Below are 22,173 nucleotides of genomic sequence, written 5' to 3'. Positions count from 1 at the left end.
TCTATGGCAGCCATGTTCTGGGAATCTGTGCTACAACACTGTTGGATTGAGCATACTTCACAAAATAGGGACAAAGCCCCTGGCTTTTCTTTTTAGCAGTGGATGGATGTCTGCAGAAACCCCATGACATAGCCTGTGGGTGCAGGAGGTTGAGGTAGCGGTAGGAAGGCAGGTCTTGATCAAAGTCTAAGGATGGTTGCCAGGGCGGCATTACCTTGTTGACTTTTACCATACATAAGATCTGGGCTTCCCCCTAGCAGGACAAGAAACTGGTATTATATCTATATCCAGCATATTTTTAATGCTCCAAATTTTAGTATAATCAGCTGGTATCACTTGAGACTGATACATGGACCCATATGCCAGCCTAGTACTTTGGGTGTGGGGGCCTCAATCAGATGTGTGACTATAAAGCAAACCTCTCAGATCCAGAGACCTAGACTTCTTCCCTCCTCATGTTGAGGCATATGGAAAGCAAACACTTTTATAAGAAGGTTGTCTTTTGATTTAAAGCCAAAGAAAGTGGCTCAAATCATAACAGATTCAGGTTCCAAGGCTGATAGAATATACATTGTGACAAGAGCATACCTTTCTCTAGTGACCAAATAACTTATCACCCTCAGATCTGTGATCTGTTTTTTTAAAATATATTTTTATTGATTTCAGAGAGGAAGGGAGAGGGAGAGAGAGATCAAAACATCAACGATGAGAGAGAATCATTGATTGGCTGCCTCCTGCATACCTACCACTGGGGATCGAGCCCACATTCTGGCATGTGCCCTTGACCAGAATCGAACCTGGGACCCTTCAGTCTGCAGGCTGACACTCTATCCACTGAGCAACACCAGCTAGGATGGAGCTGTGATCTCTGATTGCTCCCCTGTGTTTTCTCTGAGCCTTCTCTTTCTCTGCTTGATCACTAAGTACCCCTCTAATGCTGTTTCCTCTTTATCTAGAGTCCTTTCACTTTTTTAGCTATGTAGGGGAGGAAAGTTTTTCTCAACCCTCTTAGGGTGTCTGGCTGGGTCTGCCAAGTAAACTGAGGGAGACAGATTAACAAGAGAAAAATATGCAAATGTATTTAATATAAGCTTTACATGATACAGAAACCTTTATTAGGAAACGCAGCTCAAGGGAACAGGTGGACCTGAGTAGTTTATGCTAGGCTTAATGGAGGGTGGACAGTTGTGGAGAAATATCACAGGTCAAGGAGTATGATGTAAGTGTAGTAAACAGGGGAGTAGTAGGTGTGGCAAGGCCTGTTTGTTCAGATTCCTCTTGGATTCCATTTGTCTTCAGACAGAAGAATGCTCCGTTGCTCAGGGTGTAGGAAAGCACCTCTCAATAGGGTTCTATGGCCTGTTTCGGTGGACAAGGGCAGAGGGGAGGTCAAAGTGACCCTCTTGCTCCTGCTGTTTTCTCACTCTTTCAGCTTAAAATAGTCAGTATGCCAAGGTGCCATGTTTTGGGGTAGCATGTCCTGACCCCCGTCAGCTACTTAGCTGTTCCCAGCCAGGACCTCTGGTCTAGGAGACAGTGTGTCCTTCACTTCTGTGCGGATTCAGTTACCGGAGTTCCTTGATTCTATCATTGCAGCTATTATTAGCAGTAGCGATGCTCATTCTGAATTCAGAACCCTCAAAATATGTGTGAAGCAGGGGCTGGTGTGGGGTAGGAAGGTGCCGCAGTGTTTCTAGGGCTCTATTCAATATGTTTGCATGAGTTGCTAACACGTTGATATACTAGCATACCCGTGAGTAAAAGGTTTTGCCAGGAGCACCCTGACAGCTCCCTCAGCTGGTTCCTGGGGCCCCTAAATCTCCCCATGATCCAGGAGGCTCCTGAGGCTCCTGCTCCAGCCCCAGTGCTTTCTGATTGGCTAGTGCCTGTTAAGTCTAGTTATTAAATATTTTGTGTATCACTTTGGTTATTACTTCCTAAGCACACCCATGCACATTCTAGAAAAAGCTCTCTCCCTTTGCCTCGTGTCCTTGAGAAGCACCCCAGCCCCTCCCAGTGCATGTTCTCTGAGTGGTTCTGTGGCATATTGTGGAATCAAGAAGGGGGCAGGCTCATAAATGACTCTGTAACCTCAGCGCTGAACAAGACCACTCTCAAAACGGCCTAGACAGAAATAAAATATCTTTGAGGCGAGACCTGCATGCGCCAACATATTAGTAGCCCCTCCCCCTTCATGTAATCTGAAGTCTCTCTGCTTTCTCTTCCTTCTGGTCCTCAGTGACTCCAGCTGCCCTTTAAACTAAACAGTGTCCTCTCAAAGAGAAATGTGAAATGTTTATTTTAAAGAAGTAAAATATTTAGTGAATTCAACATACTTTGGACTCCACTCTCTATATTTGCTATTTAGTTCATGGGAAACTATGACTAATCTGTTTTTCTTTTTTGAGTATATTTATTTTAGTTGAAACTTCAAAACATATTTATTCCTCAGATGGTGACTCTGAGACACTAAATTGTGTGATTCCTTGTAACACATTTTATTATCTATCAGGGCAAATAATTTTCAAGTTCTGCCAAAGCTAATTGCCTTTATAGATCAAATTGTTAAGTTTGAGTTATAGTGTAATTATGTGGGATGGGAACGCCTGCTTGTCGACTCTATAAACAGTTTTCTGTTGTAAAATGAATAGATATGAAATGAACTAGTTTTTTAAAGATTTTTGGCATTTTGTGTGCCTGCCTTGACATCACTCTTAATCATTATATTATATGAATATGTTCACATAAAATATCTTTGGAAGTAAAAGCAGAGAATTGAAAATCCATTTGGAAAATCATGCCATTGACGAACTCAGTTAAATAGCAAATAAAACCCAAGCATTTATGGAATGTCATCTTAGGTTTTTCTCTTCTTTGCCTAATATTCATGGTGGAATTCAGTTGGTCCAGGGGGCCATGCTGGGTCAACAGTGTCTTTGAATATTAAATGCTGAAGCTATTTAAGAGGCTTAAAGGATAATGATGTGATCTGACCACCAGACACAAAGGCCTCAAAAATGTTTGAAATTCAGAGGAGGAAACCAGAATTCTATATCCCGGTTGACCAACATCCCACACAGTTTCATTCCACTATGAGAAGTGTTAGTTTGTTTTTAGAAAATTGAGTACTTTGCCTGGCCAATGTGGTTCAGTGGTCGAGCACTGATTCCAAGTCTGTACTCATGCCTGGGTTTCAGGCTCGATCCCTAGTAGGGGGTGTGCAGGAGGCAGCTGATTAATGATTCTCTCTCATCATTGATGTTTCTATCTCTCTCTCTCCCTTCCTCTCTGAAAGCAATAAAAATACATTAAAAATTAAGTTATACAAAAAAAGTATATTGAGTACTTGGATAAACAGAAATGGAAATGAAAATGATTGCCTCCTGTCTGACAGCAGGACAGATGGGGGGTGGCACTGATGTGAGAAGACCGGAAAAGCAGATGAGAACGCACGGTGGTGAACTGAGTCAAAGTGTCACTTATCCAAATGAAGGAAGAGCCGGTCTTTTCAAATTACACATACCTTTCCAAAAGTGAAATAATTCAAAAGTGAAAAAAATATCCAGTACTAGTGTTTTTATTAATGACTAGAGGCCTGGTGCATGAAAATTCATGCACTGGAGGGGGGTCCCTCAGCCCGGCCTTCCCCCTTCCACAGTCTGGGAGTCCTTAGGGACAAGAGGCAACCTGGTGATTGGGGGAAGGCAACACCCCCATCACACCTCTGCTGCTGCCGCTGCTGGCAGCGCAAGCCTTGGCTGACCCTGGTTACCTGAGCCTTAGGCAGCCCTGGGCAGCTGGGCAGCCGCCATCCAAGGCAAGCCTGAGCCTTGGGCCAGCCCTGTGCGGCTTGGGGGCTGAGGGGACTGGGGTGCTCTGGAGGCAGGCATGCGGAGCGGACAGGCCCTCCTGCTGCCCCAGCAGGGCTGAGGGGACTGGGCGCTGCCATCTTGTGGCTGTGGGCACCGCTATCTTTGAGGGTGTACCAGTCAATTAGCATATTCCCTCCTTATTGGCTGTGGGTGCTGCCATCTTTGCGATGGTGTGAGGGTCAATTAGCATATTCCCTCTTTATTAGATAGGATAAAATGTTTAAAGGTGATTTCATGTAGAGGTTCTGAAAATGTCATAACTTTTATCAAGGAAGAAAAATACTTATTTCTTCAAAGTCGTGTTTGTGTAGTGAGAAATACATTTTACATTGGGACCTAGAATGCACATAGATATTCACACATACATACAACTTTGTAAGTTATATTTATCCTCACTATGTGTAATACATTTGATATTTTATGTTTTATTACATTTTAAAATGCTGCTTGTAAGTCACTAAACAAGTCTTAATTCTGTCTCCCAGCCAGTCTATTGGCTTGATATATTCTGGGACAAGTCAGAAATTAATTTTCTAAGATAAGCTTACACAGTCCCAGGACATCGTGTCCTTGTCATCGATGTGGAAATGGTTAAGTATCAGCCTCAACACCTTGCTAAGGCAAGGATTATTCTGAAGTCAAGGTGTCCTCAGGGATGTGACCACACAGTTCTGGTCAGGATGAGGCTTAGGCCTGCCTGAGAGTCTCTTCTCACAATGTCTATTCCATCCAGTGAGGTCAAACTGACTTATAGAACAATCTTTGGTTTCAAGTAGAAGTGGGTACCTCAGCAGAGACCTTCAAAGCAGATGGAAATTCAGTGATTCAGGCAGTGAGGAATAGAACACAAGCTCCTAGTAGTCAGAATGTATCACAGAACCATAAGGCAAAGTTCATGGTGAAGGAATTTGATAAACAGTATACCGTGAAGGCATGTTTCATGTTTCATCAGGGGGTGTTATGACATCAAGGGACAGCTGCATGGACACAGATCCTCAGCAGTGGTGGTGCCATAAACTCACACTCATGGTTCCAGCTACTTGTGTCTTAAATAACCTTGGGGATCTGGGCAGGTGTGGTAGGAAGGGCAGTGATAGGAACTCTATCCAGAAGTCTTAGCTATCTGTATTTAATGAAAATGCTATGCTTTCTGCTTATACTGGGTTTCTACCATCTCTAGGTTCTCTGGGGGGCTCTGTGAGTCAGCCCCTTAGGAGTGGAAGGCCCAGTTCATGGGTGACTGGAGCACTCTGAATTAATACTGGTATTCTCATTCTCAGTGGCAAAGTGGTCCTGTGGTTAGGCTGAGGACACTGATTATGGTGATCTTGAAACCATCCTTCCTTCCCACATGCATCTGGCTGGACCAGTTACGGTGGGATTGTCTTGGTGAAATGTCTAAGCAGGCAAAGTGTGTGTTTATGTTTGCTGAGCTTCCCAGTTTTGTCTCTTCAGGATGTGTTTTTGCATTTCTTCTTGTCCACAAAGCATTCATTAGAGATCTATATAAATATGAATACGAAGTAAGGTGGGGAGTGAAATTTACTGCCATGAATTTCTGATTGAGGACAGAATGGTAAAGAACACATGAAGTTTCAAGTTGTCCAAGGGATTTGAAGGTCAATGGATGAATGGTAGTAGAGTTGAAAATGACCTAATAAAAATAAATGCATTGCAACCCTGTGAGTTTTTAGATTCAGCCACTCTGACCTACTGTTCTCTTTGTAAACTGCATACATTCACCATCTCTGTGCCTTTACAAATACTGTTCCCTCTGTTTGGAAAGCCTTCCTCATTCTCCCCATTCAGCAGGGATTTGCTACCTGCCTGGGAAAAGCTACATATTATTTTTGGTAAATTATTTGCTTACCATCCTATCTCCTTACACTAAACTTTCTTTGATAATAATAAAAAAATAATTTACTGGTATATCATGTTTACAATGGGACAAGCTCTATACTTTGTGACTGTTAACTCATTTGATCCCCACAAAAGCCTGTTTATGCAGCTATAATTATACTTTTCAGAAAAGGAAACTGCGCAGGAGGGTTAAGGGACTTGTTTAGGGTTGCTGAGCTGGGATTTGTAACCAGGCAGTCTGGCTTCAGTATCCACATATGTAATCCCCATGCTATGCTGCCTCTCAAGTTATGGACTGTGTCACACATATCCCTGATGCCTCAGGGCCAAATGCAGTGTCTCAAGTATAGAGAGCACGGATAAAGGCTATTTGAAATTAATCAATGACCAGACTCCCCTGACAAGGGCATGTCCCTTATGTGTTGGTGAAGGGGGCTTTTGTAGGTAAGTATGAGCAGCCAAGGAGCCAAGTCGTTGTCCAGCCCAACAGGTGTGGGAAAGTACTGGATATAAATTAAGAAAGTGTCCCAAGTGAAAGGTGAGCCATGGCTTTGAAATAGAAAAAAAATTGTAGTAGAGAGATGTGTATCCCAGATGTCCAGTTGGTTGGGACAGGATGGTGGTGGTTTGAAGAAGAGAGAAAATAAAAAGTCCCAGGCTTTGATTTGTTGGATTTTTTTAAGTGTTTTAGTTAATTTGTGGTTGGTGATATGAGGAAGTTTTAATTTTCCTTTAGGGTAGTGGTCGGCAAACTCATTAGTCAACAGAACCAAATATCAACAGTACAACGATTCAGATTTCTTTTGAGAGCCAAATTTTTTAAACTTAAACTTCTTCCAACACCACTTCTTCAAAATAGACTCGCCCAGGCTGTGTTATTTTGTGGAAGAGCCACACTCAAGGGGCCAAAGAGCCACAGTTTGCCGACCACAGCTTTCGAGGACAGGAAGGAAAGTACATCAAACTTGTAGCCTAAATAAGGCTAGATATTATCTATGTAAATGCTTCATAAATGAACAGGTCCCCTTGATAATTTCTGTTCTACGAGAGAGAAGGGCCCACTCATGACATTTGTTGTCTGTGGTTAGTAGAGGCCTAGTTCTGTGTTGAAATCTGTGGCTCCTGTACAGATTTCCCCCCAACGTCAGATTCCAAACTCCCAGAGTTCAAAGATAGCCAAGTGAAATGTTATGGTGTAATAATGACTGTGTCAGTCTTTCTTGGTAGCCCTGGATAATCTACATCCAGACGTGTCTAATGAGCAGAGTTTACCAAGTAGAAGAAAAGTCCTGGACCAAGAAATGCTTTATCTGTGGACACTAACTAGAGTGTTTTTTTTGACTGATCAAGCTGGTTAGTGATTCTGTTCTCCACAAAGAGGTCTTGTCTTTGAAATAAATTTGGGCTGTTGAGGGGAAGTAAGAATTCCCTTTGAGGACTTTCACTGATTTGGGCTCCAGAACGGTAGATGCAGATATTTTAAAGAAATTTTTCTCCTTTCTGATGTCATACTCTTCTAAAATATAACTGTCCTCTGAAAAAATGAGGCAGGAATCATGACTTGAGACCATACTGTTTTTTTTTTTTTTTTTTTTTTTTTTTTTTTTTTTTTTTAAATATATTTTTTTATTGATTTTTTACAGAGAGGAAGAGAGAGGGATAGAGAGTTAGAAACATCGATGAGAGAGAAACATCGACCAGCTGCCTCTTGCACACCCCCTACTGGGGATGTGCCCGCAACCAAGGTACATGCCCTTGACCGGAATCGAACCTGGGACCCTTGAGTCCGCAGGCCGACGCTCTCTCCACCGAGCCAAACCGGCCTCGGCACCATACTGTTTTTTAACTCGCTAATGTTCCAATTGTTATTTTTCACCTCAAAAATTTAGTAGATATTCAGACACACTAAAGTGGTTCAGACTTATTGCAGCTATTTTTAAAATTGGTAGCAATTACCACTGTGCTGTAATCGTTAGGGCAGTGTCAATTAATAGATGTTCTGTGATTTAATAGACAAAGATAACGCCAACCTTAAACTTTAAAAAAAATAATCCTTAAGTATAAAGGTATAATTTCTGACTGAAATAATGAAGGTGGTAATTTACTTCAGAATGATATAATGGTATTTTAATTTTTATATATTAAATGACTTTTATTACAGGTTATTTTAGAATGGGGGGTTGAAAATAAAATCACCAGTTAAAATCCAGTATGTTTGCATCCTTTGTTAAGTTTATTCCTCAGTGTTTCAGCCTTTTCTTGCAATTACAAAAGGAATTGTGTGGTTTTTTGTGTTTGTTTTTTTTTCATTTCTTTTTCTGAAATTTCATTGTTAGTATATAGGAATGCAGTGGATTTTTGGACATGGATTTCTGTTTCCTGCAACTTTACTATATTTATTGTTTCTAATAGTTCTTTGGTGGGATTTTTAGGCTCATAGACACAGACAACAGTATGTGGGTACCAGAGAGGAGGGTGGAGAGGTAGCAAAGGATAAAGGGGGTCAAATATATGATGACAGAAGATCTGACTTTGGGTGGTGGGCACACAACGCAATATACAGATGATGTATCATAGAACAGTACACTTGAACCTATATAATCTTATTAACCAATGTTACCCAATAAATTTAATTAAATAAATGCAATATATTTGATATTAAAATTATGAGTCTGATTTGAATAAATGAAAATGAATTATACGTATTACCAAGAGGCCACTTCCAAGCCTCTAAGAGCCATATCCAGTGTTGCAGTAGCTTTCTGCCAAATGTCAGCAAGTGTGTGCAGCATTGTGAGTTTAACTGGAAATGTATATTAATGTTGAATTTTGAGAATACAAATACACACATATGAACAATAAAAGCTATACCCATTTTTCTTCTAGTGGCCAAAACAAGGTTGGCTTTTTTAACTCGCAAGTAGCAGAAATATTATTCCAAGTTATTGTCTTGGGGGGATGCATTACTTACATTTAGATATACTGTCAGGTTTCTTTCTCTATCCATCCCTCTAATCCAGTGGTTCTCAACCTTTCTAATGCCGCAACCCTTTAATACAGTTCCTCATGTTGTGGTGGTTCTCAACCTTTCTAATGCCGGGACCCTTTAATACAGTTCCTCATGTTGTAGTGGTTCTCAACCTGTGGGTCGGGACAGGTCGAAAACAGGTTGAAAACCGCTAGCAGGGTCACCTAAGACCATCAGAAAACACAGATTTTACATTACGATTCATTAACAGTAGCAAAATTACAGTTATGAAGTAGCAACGAAAATAATTTTATGGTTGGGGGTCACCACAACATGAGGAACTGTATTAAAGGGTCGCGGCATTAGAAAGGTTGAGAACCACTGCTCTAATCTATCACTTATAACTCCACTTTCCCATTTAAAATAAAGGGGTTTGGACCAAATCTGTCCTTAATTTAGATTATATATTGAATGACTATTTTGTGCTATACATTGTTCTAAGTGAAACAATGGAAATAAATATAAAATCTCCTTAACCCTTTAAGCATCAGGTGACAGGGGTGCGGTCAGAAACAGCAAACATAAAAGGATAATTTTAAATCATGATGGGTGCAATAGGCTTTCTCACAGAAGGCTCAGTTGTGCTCTAGTTTGCAGCTGTTTGTCATCACCCAAAGTGTCAAGTGGAATCACACAGCTTTGGAGAGCCTCATAATACAACAATAACAACAATAACAACAAAACACCTTGTAGAAATGTAGGATAGAAAATGAGTGGGGGTGAAGGGCCCATTATAAATGGAAAGGTCTCATTGAGGCTTGAATAATGGGAACAAGACAATGACAAATATTTTGAGGAGGAGTATTCTAGATAGAGGGTCTACTGAATGCAAAGTTCTGAAGAGGGAGCCAGCCTGGTAAGCACAAGGCACAGATAGAGCCAGTGTTTCTAAAACAGAATAAATGAGGGTGAGCTTGGGAAAACATGAGGATGGAGATGTCTAAGAGTTGCTAAGGTTTCTTGCCATTCTAAATTCTATATTTTCCTTTTATTTAATTGGAAATAAGGAAATTGTAGAGCTGCAAAGTGACCTTCAAAAAACAGTGAACCTGCTGGCATTTGCATAATTATAGAGACTCTTGAAGAATCAGCATGTATGGTCATCTTCCCCTCAGGTGTAATTGGACATTTCAGGATAGCACAGTCATTATGATCCCATAACACCATCAATATTATCTTTCCCAGACGGGGGCTGCTTTTGGCCATTGTTCCATAGGCTCTTCTCTGGAACCCTGAGTTTTGGGCTTATGCAGCTTGGAAATATGAACTGTGAATACCTGTGTAGGTATGCCAAAATAACTGATATGGCAATTGTGGGAGTCAAGTTACAAAATCCTATCAGATAATATTAAGAAGGTGATTAGATAATTTCCATGAATTAATAAACAGTCTGTAGATATTCCTGTTAAACTTTTTACTCTGTGGGATGAAGGACCTAAAATCACGAAAGAGCCAGCTGGTCTGAACATGAGGGGAGCCCACTGTCATCCTGGCACGCCCTGGACCCTCATGAGAAGCTAATGTGTGACAGACAGAGCTTCGAGGTCAAGAGGGAGGCCGAGGTCTGATTTAACCCCAGGATCCAGCAATTTTGGATGCTACTAACTGTTTTGTTAGTACCTTCCCGTTTTGCTAGTCGTGGTTGGATTTTCTTTTACTTACAACCAGGGAGTTGGGACCAGTCTATTTTTTTTTATCACTGTCAGGTGACTTGGACACATCTCTTCTTTGCGATATAAAAGATACTAGTGATTGCCCACACGAAACCCTCCAGCCATAGGCTGGGGTGGGGAAGTGGAGGAGAAGGGCCCATATTTTTTCACTAACTCCACCACAGTTCACCGCGGGACATGAAAGGAGTGCCTGCATTGAGTGCCACTTTAACCTCTTATTAATGATATGACCTTGGGCTACTTAGTCACTGTGTTTGCTTCAACTTCTCTATTGAAACCCCTGCTCGGGTTATTGAGAAGCTTCACAAGGTAAGGGTCATGAATGTGCTTTGCCCACTGTGCTGGGGATAAAATTCTGACTGGGCTGTGTTCCAGACTCTTCCCTCCCCTCTCAGCTGAGACCCCAAAGATGGGGAAGACACCATCTTTCACCACAGCAGCTGATGGGCTTGAACTCTAGAACCAATCAAAGCCAGAGCTCCCAGGAGAAGGCAGGAGCCCAGTACTGGGTAACAGGCCCCTGTCTGCGTGTTGAGGTTATTTATTGCTGCATAACAAACCACCCCAAAACCTGGTGGCTCAGAGGAAGAGCCATTTTATTCTCAGATTTCGTGGGCCAGGAATTCAGAGGTGATAGAAATGGCTTGTCTCTGCTCCAAGATGTTTGGGGCTTTAGGTGTGGACACTCAAATGCCGAGGCTGGGCTCAGCTAGAAGCTTCTCACCCTCATGGCTTCCTCCTGGCTGCATTTAACGGAGATGACATAGAGGCTAGGTCAGCCTGGCACTGCTCCAGATGAAGACTCTTCCCTTGTCGACTGTAGCTACTACCCGCCCTATCTGATATAGTCGCTACTGACCACATACGAGTATTTGAGTGTAAATTAATTAAAATTAAATATACTTAGAAACTCAGCTGCTTAGTCACATTGGCCACATTACAACAGCTCAGTAGCCACATTTGGCTAGAGGCTGCCAGATTGGACAATGCAGCTATATAACACTGCTGCCATCAAAGGAAGATGTACCAGACGGTGCTACTATGAGATTTTTGTCTGACTCATCTTTGCATCATCAGACCTGATCAGAGACACTCTGTTGAATTGATATATGAAAGTAGAAATTACCATTTGTTTTTCAAATCTATATGTCATACAGATCTTTTCTCTTCAAAGCAGCAAGATAAGAAAATGGAACATACTAGTAGATAGCTTGTTAAAGGAAATAAATCAGTTGAAGAATGTGTGTTCTATAATCCTAATTTTAAAACTTTGTATAAGAAAAGGAGTTGTGTTTGAGCAAAAAAGAAACACACAGATTAGGTAGTATGTTAATTTTCAGTATTAAGAAAATTATGGCTATTCTCAAGGTCAAGTATTAATGAAAGGCAATTTTAAGAGTACATAAAGTATTCAGAAACATGGTATTGAAGTGTAAAGACAAATCACAGCCAAGTCACATGCAAACCACAAAATCTCTTTCCTAAGGAGTGCGCAAAGTAACATTTCCTTTCCCCAAATATGGCTCCCTTGCTAAGATACAGAGAAGAAGGCAGATGGCACAGCTCTCATTTCCCTGTTATACCTCATGACACAGCAATACACTTTCTTCCACTTCCCCTTAAAGAAATTACTCCTGTCTATTTCAGGAATTATCTTAAACCTGGGAATGAACCCAGTGACTGTGACAGGGTCAGAATACTGACACACTGACAGCAATCATCTTCTTGCTGCCTTACTTTGCTCCTCGTTTGGTAGTTTATGAGCTCACAGATGCTGGACCAGACTTTAGTCCATAAAATTAAGACGTTCTGTTTGACAGAGCCCAATCTAAATTGCTGAAGCAAGGACAGTAAAGCATGAAGCAGTGCCTTAAAAAGCAACTAGGGCCATCAAACCCACACTAAAAGTCAACATGATTTCAAAATGAAGATCTTCAGATGCCAACAGTAATTTCTCAGGAAAAAAAAAAAAAGGCCATCGTTAGGAGAATACTAAAGCTAAATGAGAATAACAAAATAATACAGAAGACCCGTTTAATTAGCAGCTCTGCTGTTTTATTTTATGCTCAGTTGATGGGAGAAAAGAATATTTTCATCAAACTCTTAAAATGATTGGATTTAAAGATATGAATGTAATCATCTGGGAAAAAATGGCATCAACAAAATAGTTTAGAAATGAATATGATAGAAATGACTTCTCTGCAATTATTGTGTTCATTGACTATTAGTTATCCTTAAACCATGATGGTTTCTAGGTTTGAGTAAAACTCCTAGAGGAGCTGGTATTGGAAGAGGTTGGGTTGTTTGGTGAATCACTTCTTTCTTAATGTTTTTTTCTTCTGTTGCTATTTCTATTTTTCAGACCCACTATGAAAATGGGGAATACATCATCAGGCAAGGTGCAAGAGGGGACACCTTCTTTATCATCAGCAAAGGAAAGGTAAGCTCTGGTGGAGCAAGGGTGATGCAGGAGGGGACCTGGGGTTCCTCAGTGACGCTGGGAGCAACACAGGTTCAGGGTCTAGAGCTATACCAGTGTTTCCAGTTTCTGAAGCTGAAAGAGAACTATTTGAAAATAAATTTTCCAAAGGAAGAAAACATATTACGCTAAAGACTGGGAAATAGTTTATGTGCTATAATATAATCATGATGCAAGATGTCACTGATATGTCTGCATGAATGGGAAGATTTCCATAATTAAAAAGGAAAAAAAAAACTTTAAAAACTTTTTAACAGGAAAAAAAATCTATCCTGTCATTATGCTATAATGAAACATCTGGACTTTGAAATTGGATGGCCCAAGTTTTAATTTGGCTATATAACTTATTAGATTTAGTATCCACAGACAAGTTGCTTAACACTCTGAGCAATAAGGACATAAATATATGCATGTTCTATTGTATATTCTTAAAAAATATTGAATAAATTGTAAAAACTCTTAAAATGCTAAATTATAGAACAATTTAAATGAGGTAGACAAAGAAAATAAGCAAAAAACATATTTTATTCATTACTATATTGTTTTAATTTCTCAATATTATGAATTTATTATAGTTTTTATTTAAAAACTAAGCCCCAACTGATTTGGTTCAGTGGATAGAGCGTCAGCCTGCGGACTGAAGGGCCCTGGGTTTGATTCCAGTCAGGGGCACATGCTCGGGTTGCAGGCTCAATCCCCAGTAGGGGGCATGCAGGAGTTAGCCAATCAATGATTCTCTGTCATCATTGATGTTTCAGTCTCTCTCTCCCTCTCCCTTCCTCTCTGAAATTAATAAAAATATATTTTAAAAATAACTAAATAAGAAAATAAGTGAATTGGAAAATGGGGGCTTATGTAAATTAATACTCTAGAATTATAATGCTAAAACATATATCTTTAAAAACATACCTTAAATTTCTTCTCAACAATAAAGTCATAATCATTTTTCATTTAAGTATCATTGTGCTATAACCTCTTATTTGAACTTAGTTTGCTTTATTATAAATGATCTTTAAAAAGAATTTGCATGTCTTAAGTATAGGAAGAAATGGGGAAAGATTTATATGTTTTTGTTTTTACAATTGTTACTTAAAAATAAGTAAATTTATTTCCTATGATTTAGAAAATATAACTGAATCTTATACCTAGAAAAGAGACTTAAAGAGCCATAGTGAGCCTGATATGAAAAGATTATAAATCTTGTTGGATTTTAGATAATCCTCTTTGGACTAATTTTGAATCAAGAATGTGCATATGCCAATGTTTTACACCAGTGGCTTGTCAAACTAAAGTGACGAAAATGATACTTACACTTTCATCATACCTACTTTTTGACTGATATCAGGGAGCCTGGGATAGAAATAGAAGTCAGGGACTAGCTTCTTCAAAGGCATCCTGAAATGATGCCTCTGACCATAGTTATGGTTAAAACTATATCTTGTGTTTTCCACTGTTAGAAGATAAGAGGTGTTAGCATTTTATGTTTTATATATAAATAGTTAGAGCCTACCATTTACTGTTTTATTTCTTAACACCGACTAAAGAATCATGGAAATTGAAAACCTTCGTGGGTATAAGTGATTCCAATGGTCACAGGGAGACTTTTCACCCTCATGATTTGGGTGTATTTTTTCTTTATTACATTGCTAATTTTTTGCTATCAGGGAATGATATGTTTATCAGGTAAGATGAATTTCTGACAGGCTTATGAGAATTCCCAGCACTGCCTAAAAGAAGCTGTGTTTGTAACCAGTTTCAGCTGAAGACAGGTGCATTAGTGGTGCTGTTTTATGAGTTTCATAACAAGTCTAAATAAAAGTGGCATGCAAATTACACCACGGGAACCAATAACATTGGCAATATTTTGGAGCACCATAGGGATTCCAAGAGGGAAGGAGTAAGAATATATTAGACTCTTGATACATTCAAGATTTTCTTTTCTTCAAAATGGTTTTTATTAATCAGTTTGAACAAATAAGTAGCACCGACACTTGTCATTTGTTGATCTGTTAATAGTAGCCATTCTGACAGGTGTGAGGTGATGCCTCATTGTGGTTTTAATTTGCATCTCTTTGATGATTAGCAACATTGAGCATTTTTTCATGTGTCTGTTAGTCATCTGTATATCCTCTTTGGAGAAGTTTCTATTTAAATTCTTTGCTCATTTTTTATTGGATTGTTTGTCTTCTTGTTGTTGAGTTATATGATTTCTTTGTATATTTTGGAAATTAACCCCTTAGCATATGTATCAATGGCAAATACTCTATTTTCTCCCATATCGGGTATTCCCTTAGCATTTTGAGGACAATTATTATTATTATTTATTATTATTTTTTTTTTGCTATTCAGAAGCTTTTTAGTTTGATGTAGTTACATTTGTTTATTTTTTTCTTTGTTTCTCTTGTCCCCTAGGAGATGTATCGGTAAAAATTCTGTGACATGTCTGATTTTATTGACTATGTTTTCTTCTAAGATTTTTATGGTTTTGCAACTTACATTTAAGTCTTTTATCCATTTGGAACTTATTCTTGTGTATGGTGTAAGTTGGTGGTCTAATTTTATAATTTTGCATGTATCTGTCTAATTTTCCCAGCACCATTTATTGAAGAGACTGTCTTTACTCCATTGTGTGCTCTTGCCTCCTTTGTCAAATATTAATCAGCCACAATGGCTTTCTGGGGTCTCTGTTCTGTTCCATTGATTTATATGCTTGTTCTTGTGCCAGTACCAGGCAGTTTTGAGAACAGCGGCTTTGTAGTATAACTTGATTTCTGGTAATCTGGTATTGTGATATCTAGTACTTACTATTAAGAGGATGTGTTGATGGATTTTTCTCATTTAATGCACACAACTCTCTCTCTCTCTCTCTCTCTCTCTCTCTCTCTCTCTCTCTCTCTCTCTCTGCCTCTCATTTTGGACAAGGTGGCCAGGTAGCATGGATTCAAATAGAAGGCTCCATAGCTAGTTTATTTTACAGCATTGTGGATCAGAAAGTACTTTGTGGCTTAAATGAAAATGATAAATATACAGGCCAAGGTTCGAAAGTCTATTTCTATTTAACTTTGTCTACTCTGAAATTTCTTCAGAATTAAAGATTCAAAGGTCCATAATTGGTATCTTCATATTTAGGATGATTAATCATGCATACAAAGAAAAATGTGGAAATTACAACTTCAGAGGAAAGCTTTATTCTTGCTCTTTGAGGTGCTTATTTTTTTCACATTATAATTTTATCTAGTTAGATTTTTCCTCACGTTTATTATATAAGCAGAAAGTGGTCTATTCTGTAGATGGTTCACTTTTTATGTGTTAGATCAATTCAGTAACATCTTTTAAAGAACATTTCAAGATACACTAAAATTTCTCCATGGCCTGCATAATTCTGCCATTTAGAATTTCTAATATATTTTATTAACCAAATGGCAAATGTACAGTTATACAATATGTCCTTATATCTGATTTTGAATCCATGATCATAACTTACAGTATACCTCAGTCCTTGATTTTTTTTTTTTTTAACAGCCAGGAGGAGGGATAGAGATAATTTTGTTAAATTGCCTCATTGTGCAAATGAGAAAACTGAGGTTCAGAGAGTTAACAATGTATCAATGTTTATCAAAGCTAGGTCTGTAGAACATGTATATCTAAATCACCTACATTAAACTTTTGAAATTCAGATTCTTATGATCTAAATCAGAACCTTTATTTTAAATACCTACACACACACACACACACACACTGAAGTTTGAGAATCACTGGACTAGTGTATTTCCATCCACATCTGTAAAAGCCTTGTCAACATACAAATGAGCATCTCTATTATATAGCTCAGTGGTAAGATTGTTAAAAATCGCATTCCCGTGGTTTTGAAACTCTGTATGGAGGAGTAGTCAAATGGATCAGTGGAGAATAATAATTGAATTCTCTCCGCTTTTCACAGACCTTCTTAATACTTATAAAAATTCTGGTCTTTGACATCCAATCTCTAAATTCAAAAGCATAGTACGAGTATATTTAAATGTGTTTAAGTGTCTGCCATTGCCTCAGGAAATTCGTTTTACTCCATTTTCCAGGCATATGTATTTTAACTACCACTTAATTTTTCTGGGTGGCATGTAGCCAGTGTTATGAATATCAGTAGAGCTGGAGGGAGATTGAATTATCGTAAAGGTAAAACTTATTGCATTGCTTTCCTTCTGTGGATTATTACTCAAGCCACAAGTCCTATATGGGCTGAGATATCTTGTTAGTAAGGAAGATTTTCCATTCAAACAATTTACAGCTCTTTATTAAGTGCTTATTCTAAATTGTAGAGAATGCCGAAGAAATATCTATTTATTTGAAGAGCACATTATTTGTTATGCTTTTAAAAGACATATATGTAATTTCTATGTCTTTTAAAAAAGAAATTCCGTGAATGTGGATTGTGAGGACCTGAAGACTGTAGTCAGAGACCTGCAGGGAGACCTTCATGAAAATGTGGCTGGCTTTTGAATGAAGGCTGGGTCTTTCTTTCTTTCTTTCTTTCTTTCTTTCTTTCTTTCTTTCTTTCTTTCTTTCTTTCTTTCTTTCTTTCTTTCAAATTCTCACCTGAGGATATGCTTTCATTGATTTTAGAGAGAGAGGGGAAGGGGGAGAGAGAGACACATTGATCGGTTGCCTCCCATAAATACCCTGACTGGGGATCAAACCTGCAACCTTTTGGTGTATGGATGACACTCTATCCAATTGAGTCACCCACCCAGGGCAAGGCTGGATTTTTCTTAAAGGAGATAGGCATGTCCTAGAGAAAATGGTATGTGCATGTAGAGGTGTGGAGAAAGATGTTCATTGTAGCAAAAAAAAAAAAAAGGAAACAACATAAATGTCCACGCATATGGAAATTGATAAATTGGTATATGTACTGAGTAGAAGAAGGCAATGGATGAACTCTATTTATTTATATCTACAAGCATGGAATAATAATTAAAATAATGTTAAGAGGAAAAAATGTAAGTTATAGAATTATACATAGCATATTATGCTCTTTATATACAGTATTTTAATAAATGCATATAAACACATAATAAAGGATGGAAGGAATGGTCACTAAAGTTATTATAATGGTTGCCTCATAGGAGGTAGGAAATAGGATGAGGATGAGGATTAAATGGAATTCAAATTTCTGAATAATTTACTGTTCCTTAAAAACAAATTGAAAGTATAAAAAAATATTTGAAGGTCATTTCTTTGGCCCCTTTAGTAATAATATACTTGTATTCTTCATAAAAGTGATTTAAAAAGAAAAAGAAAAGTGGAATTAACAGTATCAATTAGTGCTCATTGGGTCACCTAGAGTATGCAATGGATACAGACTTTCATTGTTTCTCTTTGTAGGTAAATGTCACTCGCGAAGACTCACCAAGTGAAGACCCAGTCTTTCTTCGGACTTTAGGCAAAGGAGATTGGTTTGGAGAGAAAGCCTTGCAGGGGTAAGTAGATCACATGTCACACAGTTCATGCTTGATTACTACATAAATTCCTGTCTTCAAGATTGAGCTCCTAACAAAACAGGATTTTTAGTGCTGATTCTGTTATCAGACATGGGCCCTTGCTCATTTTTATTTATTTCCAGCCGGAATTGTAATATGTGTAGCTAGGCTATAGGGTTGATTGGTGGTTAAGTTCTGTAATAAATAATCTTTACATTAATAGGAAAGTCTCTCAGCTTTATGTTTCTTAACTACAAGCTCTATAAAGATAAAAGAGAGGGAGATGTCTCTGCTAAGTTTACTTTGTACAACAGTTTTACTCAGAATCACAGGAAGATGGTTGAGAATTTTCAAATCCCTAAACCTGACTGAACAAACAATAGATGGGAAAGCAGGGATTCACCTCTGGCTGGTTGTCCTCATTGCTGGTTATGGTAATGGAGGTGGAGGAGCAGGTGGGCGTGGAGGTGATTTATGCATATGCAGACTCACTCCTGAAGGGCTCTAATGGCTGAAGGGGTATACTGCAAGATCACTGAAATTGCACTTGTACACTAAGACCTCAAGAAAGAAGCATTTGGGATTTCTTCCCATATACTATGGAGGAAAAACTCAGTTACTTTGTACCACTGAATGTACAAAATGCACAACAAATATGACAGATATATTTGGGTTTTCTAGTGTTGATGTCCAATAAGCAACACCTTTCGATTATCAGTAAATATAGATAAAGCTTTTCCGAGTTTAATGCTGTCTGTATAACAAGGCACTTGAAAAAGAAATAACTAATAAATACCTATTTTTGCATCATATTCCAGGTGTAGGACTGTCTTCTAGAGAGGAACAGCTATGGGATCAAACATGTTCCTAAAATATTTGGAACAGTTTTGTTTCCATTTCAAATTATGACTTTATTTTAAAAATTACAAGCAATTTGCTTAAAGGTACTATAAAGAAAAAGTTTAAGGAGTTTTTAATTTTTTATTTTTATGACAGTTTATATTCAATATTATTTTGTATTAGTTTCAGGTGTACAGCACAGTGGTGAGACAGTCATATATTTTACAAAGTGGTCTCCCCAACATTTCAAGTACCCACCTGCACCATACAGAGTTATTATAATATTATTGACTATATTTCCTATGCTGTGACTATTACATCCCTGTGACTATTTTATAGCTACCAATTTGTATTTCTTAATCCCTTCACCTTAAGGAGTTTTTATTTTTTAAGCCACAATCAGTTGCCAGGTCTTATTTTCTTCCTTACTATTTCACAATTACAAAAATAAAGCAGTGAATTTGATGTCATCTTAGGCCACATTATCTTATGAAAATTCAGAACTAAATGCACTTGATTTTCTGTTTTTTTCTTTTACTGAGTTAATTTGATCTTATCTGATGAGTGTGTATTTGCCATTAAATTTTTCCAATGGCAAAGTTGGAAGAAATGCTATGTTTGGTGTAGATATACAAAATAATACAATAATCATAATATTCACAGCATAAAATGTACAAATATACCATTTGTGTTTTAATCTTTCTTTCCCTTGATCATTATATATGTAGAGGATTCTAGAGGATAATGCCAGCTGACTGCCTTGGTCCAAGATGAAATGTCTCTGTGAAAATTGTGATACATTTTCAATATATACCATTTTCAAAATATAACACTTTCAATCACTTCTGATGAGATCACATGTGGACCACCAGAAAGTAAAACATAATTGAGAATTGACAGATTTCCTTTTGTAGCTTACTATCACTGAATCTTGATGCAAATAAAAAAAGCTTTTATGGTGAAAACACCTTCCTAAAATGTGTCTTAAGAAATGACCTTGGGGATATGATTTATGAAAAAGATATCAAAGTTTGCTCTGATATCAAATTTAAGTTAATGCTATTCCATGTAGATGAAATTCATTCTAGCATATGCGTATTCTTACGAACTGCCTGTTGTCAAAACTCTTTTGAACATATTCAGTCTCTTCACTGACCAGTCTGTCACCACCCCACTACTACAACCATTATTACACTGACCTATCCCCATTTCTTTCTTTCTTATGCCCTTTAATGTTATTTTGTCACTACTCAACCTGGCTTTGTCAGTGTACTTTAAACGTCCTCTTAAATGTCACCAGAGATTTCCTGCTTACATCATAGAACCATCTTTCTCTTATCTTCATTTGACTTAACTTCTCAGCCACAGTTTTACACTGTTGACCACTCCTTCCTTCTTTACATTCCCTATCCTTTGAGAGCCCGGCATGTGTTAGCACTCTACAATTTCTCATTTGATTTTCTAAAATTCACCAGTGTTTTGTCCTCAACTCTCTCTGTTATATAACACCTTGGTATACATCCCTGTCTATCACTGCATAGTCCTTCAATGAAAAGAAGTCCCAAATATTTATTTTTTATTTTGAGCTCAGCATCTGGCACTTTTCAGGTGCTCAACATGTATATGTTAAATGAACAAATAAATGAATGAACAAATGAGCCTCTCTCATGATGCCCACACTTGCAATCCCTTCTGCCATTGGTCACTTTCACTACTTGAATTTGCTTGAGGGCAAATAAAGGATTATGAACTTACTTGATTATAGGGGTTTAGATGGTAATGTAAATGAGTAAAAATAAGGTGAGTAAAACTGGTGGCAAACTAGAAAGCCTTTTGTAATAAGGATAGCAATTGCTATGCTTTTTTATCCTTTAAGGAAATACAGAAAAAACTAAGTAACTTGATTAAAAAAAAAAAAAAAAAAGAAGCTCTGCAAGCAAACCAAACATTTAACATTTCTGCAATTTGACCTGTGAGCTGCCATTTGTGATGTCTATGAATCAGATATGCCTCTTTACAACTCTAGTACTAGATTCAATTGAAGGAAGCCTATTAGGTTAACCCTTCTTGATTATTTCTTGTTTTGATTTTTGACATTGTAATGTCCTGTGTCTGTGACTTGTTTTTCACTCTGTGTCTCCATGTTCTATTCTGATCTTTTCTTTGAATTTTAATGTTTCACACAAGAAATCCCTACATTTCACAACTCACATTGATTTGTTTCATTTGCTACCCTCTAAATATCTTAAAATTTTATGCAACTTCAGGATATAAAGTCTTTGGGGCAACTTTATGTATTCTTTTGGATGATAGCTATGCTTCTTTGTAACCCAGATGCTTTTTTATACTTGAAAGATAAATTTTATAGTCAATATTCTCTGTGTGCACATAACACAGCATTTCAGATTGTTGTTTTCTCACAAATAAAATTTAGTTGTGCTGGGAACTTTTATTTTCCTGAGAATGTTCAGCAGATCATTAAAATATTCGTAAATTAGTAATATTGAAATAATTTCTTGACCATTCTTTTTTAAATTTTCAAGTTAAATTTATTGGGGTAACATTGGTTGATAACATTATGTAAATTTCAGGTGTACCACTTTATAATATGACATCTGTATAACCTATTGTGTGCTCACCTCTGTCACCATATATTTGATCTCCTCTACACTCTTTATTCTCCCTACCCCCTTTTCCTCTGGTAGCTACCATGTATCTATGAGTTCATTTGTCTTCTTTGTTTGTTCATTTGTTGCTTTTTGTTTTATATCCCCCAATGACTGAAATCATATGGTTCTTACACTTTTCCATCTGACTAATTTGACTTAGCATGATATTCTCAGGATCCATCCATGTTTCCACAAATGTCTCAAATCTCATCATTTTTATATCTGGGTAGTATTCCATTGCACATACGCTTTATCCACTCATCTGTCAAAGGACACTTAGG

The 22,173-nt window shown here is 37.8% G+C and overlaps 1 protein-coding gene across 2 annotated transcripts in view; it reads left to right on the top strand.

The window, feature by feature from the left end:
* Nucleotides 1–22,173, top strand: part of PRKG1 (protein kinase cGMP-dependent 1) — a 1,119,499-nt gene that overhangs the window by 898,443 nt on the left and 198,883 nt on the right. For both annotated transcript variants that reach the window (XM_008152952.3, XM_008152951.3), the window contains exons 6-7: nucleotides 12,796–12,873; nucleotides 18,289–18,383. In XM_008152952.3, coding sequence (XP_008151174.1) covers nucleotides 12,796–12,873; nucleotides 18,289–18,383 — 173 coding nt within the window. The remainder of the gene's footprint in view (nucleotides 1–12,795; nucleotides 12,874–18,288; nucleotides 18,384–22,173) is intronic.

This window comes from Eptesicus fuscus, chromosome 17 (assembly GCF_027574615.1).
Source record: "Eptesicus fuscus isolate TK198812 chromosome 17, DD_ASM_mEF_20220401, whole genome shotgun sequence".
Classification (NCBI taxonomy): Eukaryota; Metazoa; Chordata; class Mammalia; order Chiroptera; family Vespertilionidae; genus Eptesicus; species Eptesicus fuscus.
The sequence above is the reverse complement of the archived record's forward strand: the minus strand, read 5'-3'. Positions and strand labels throughout refer to the sequence as shown.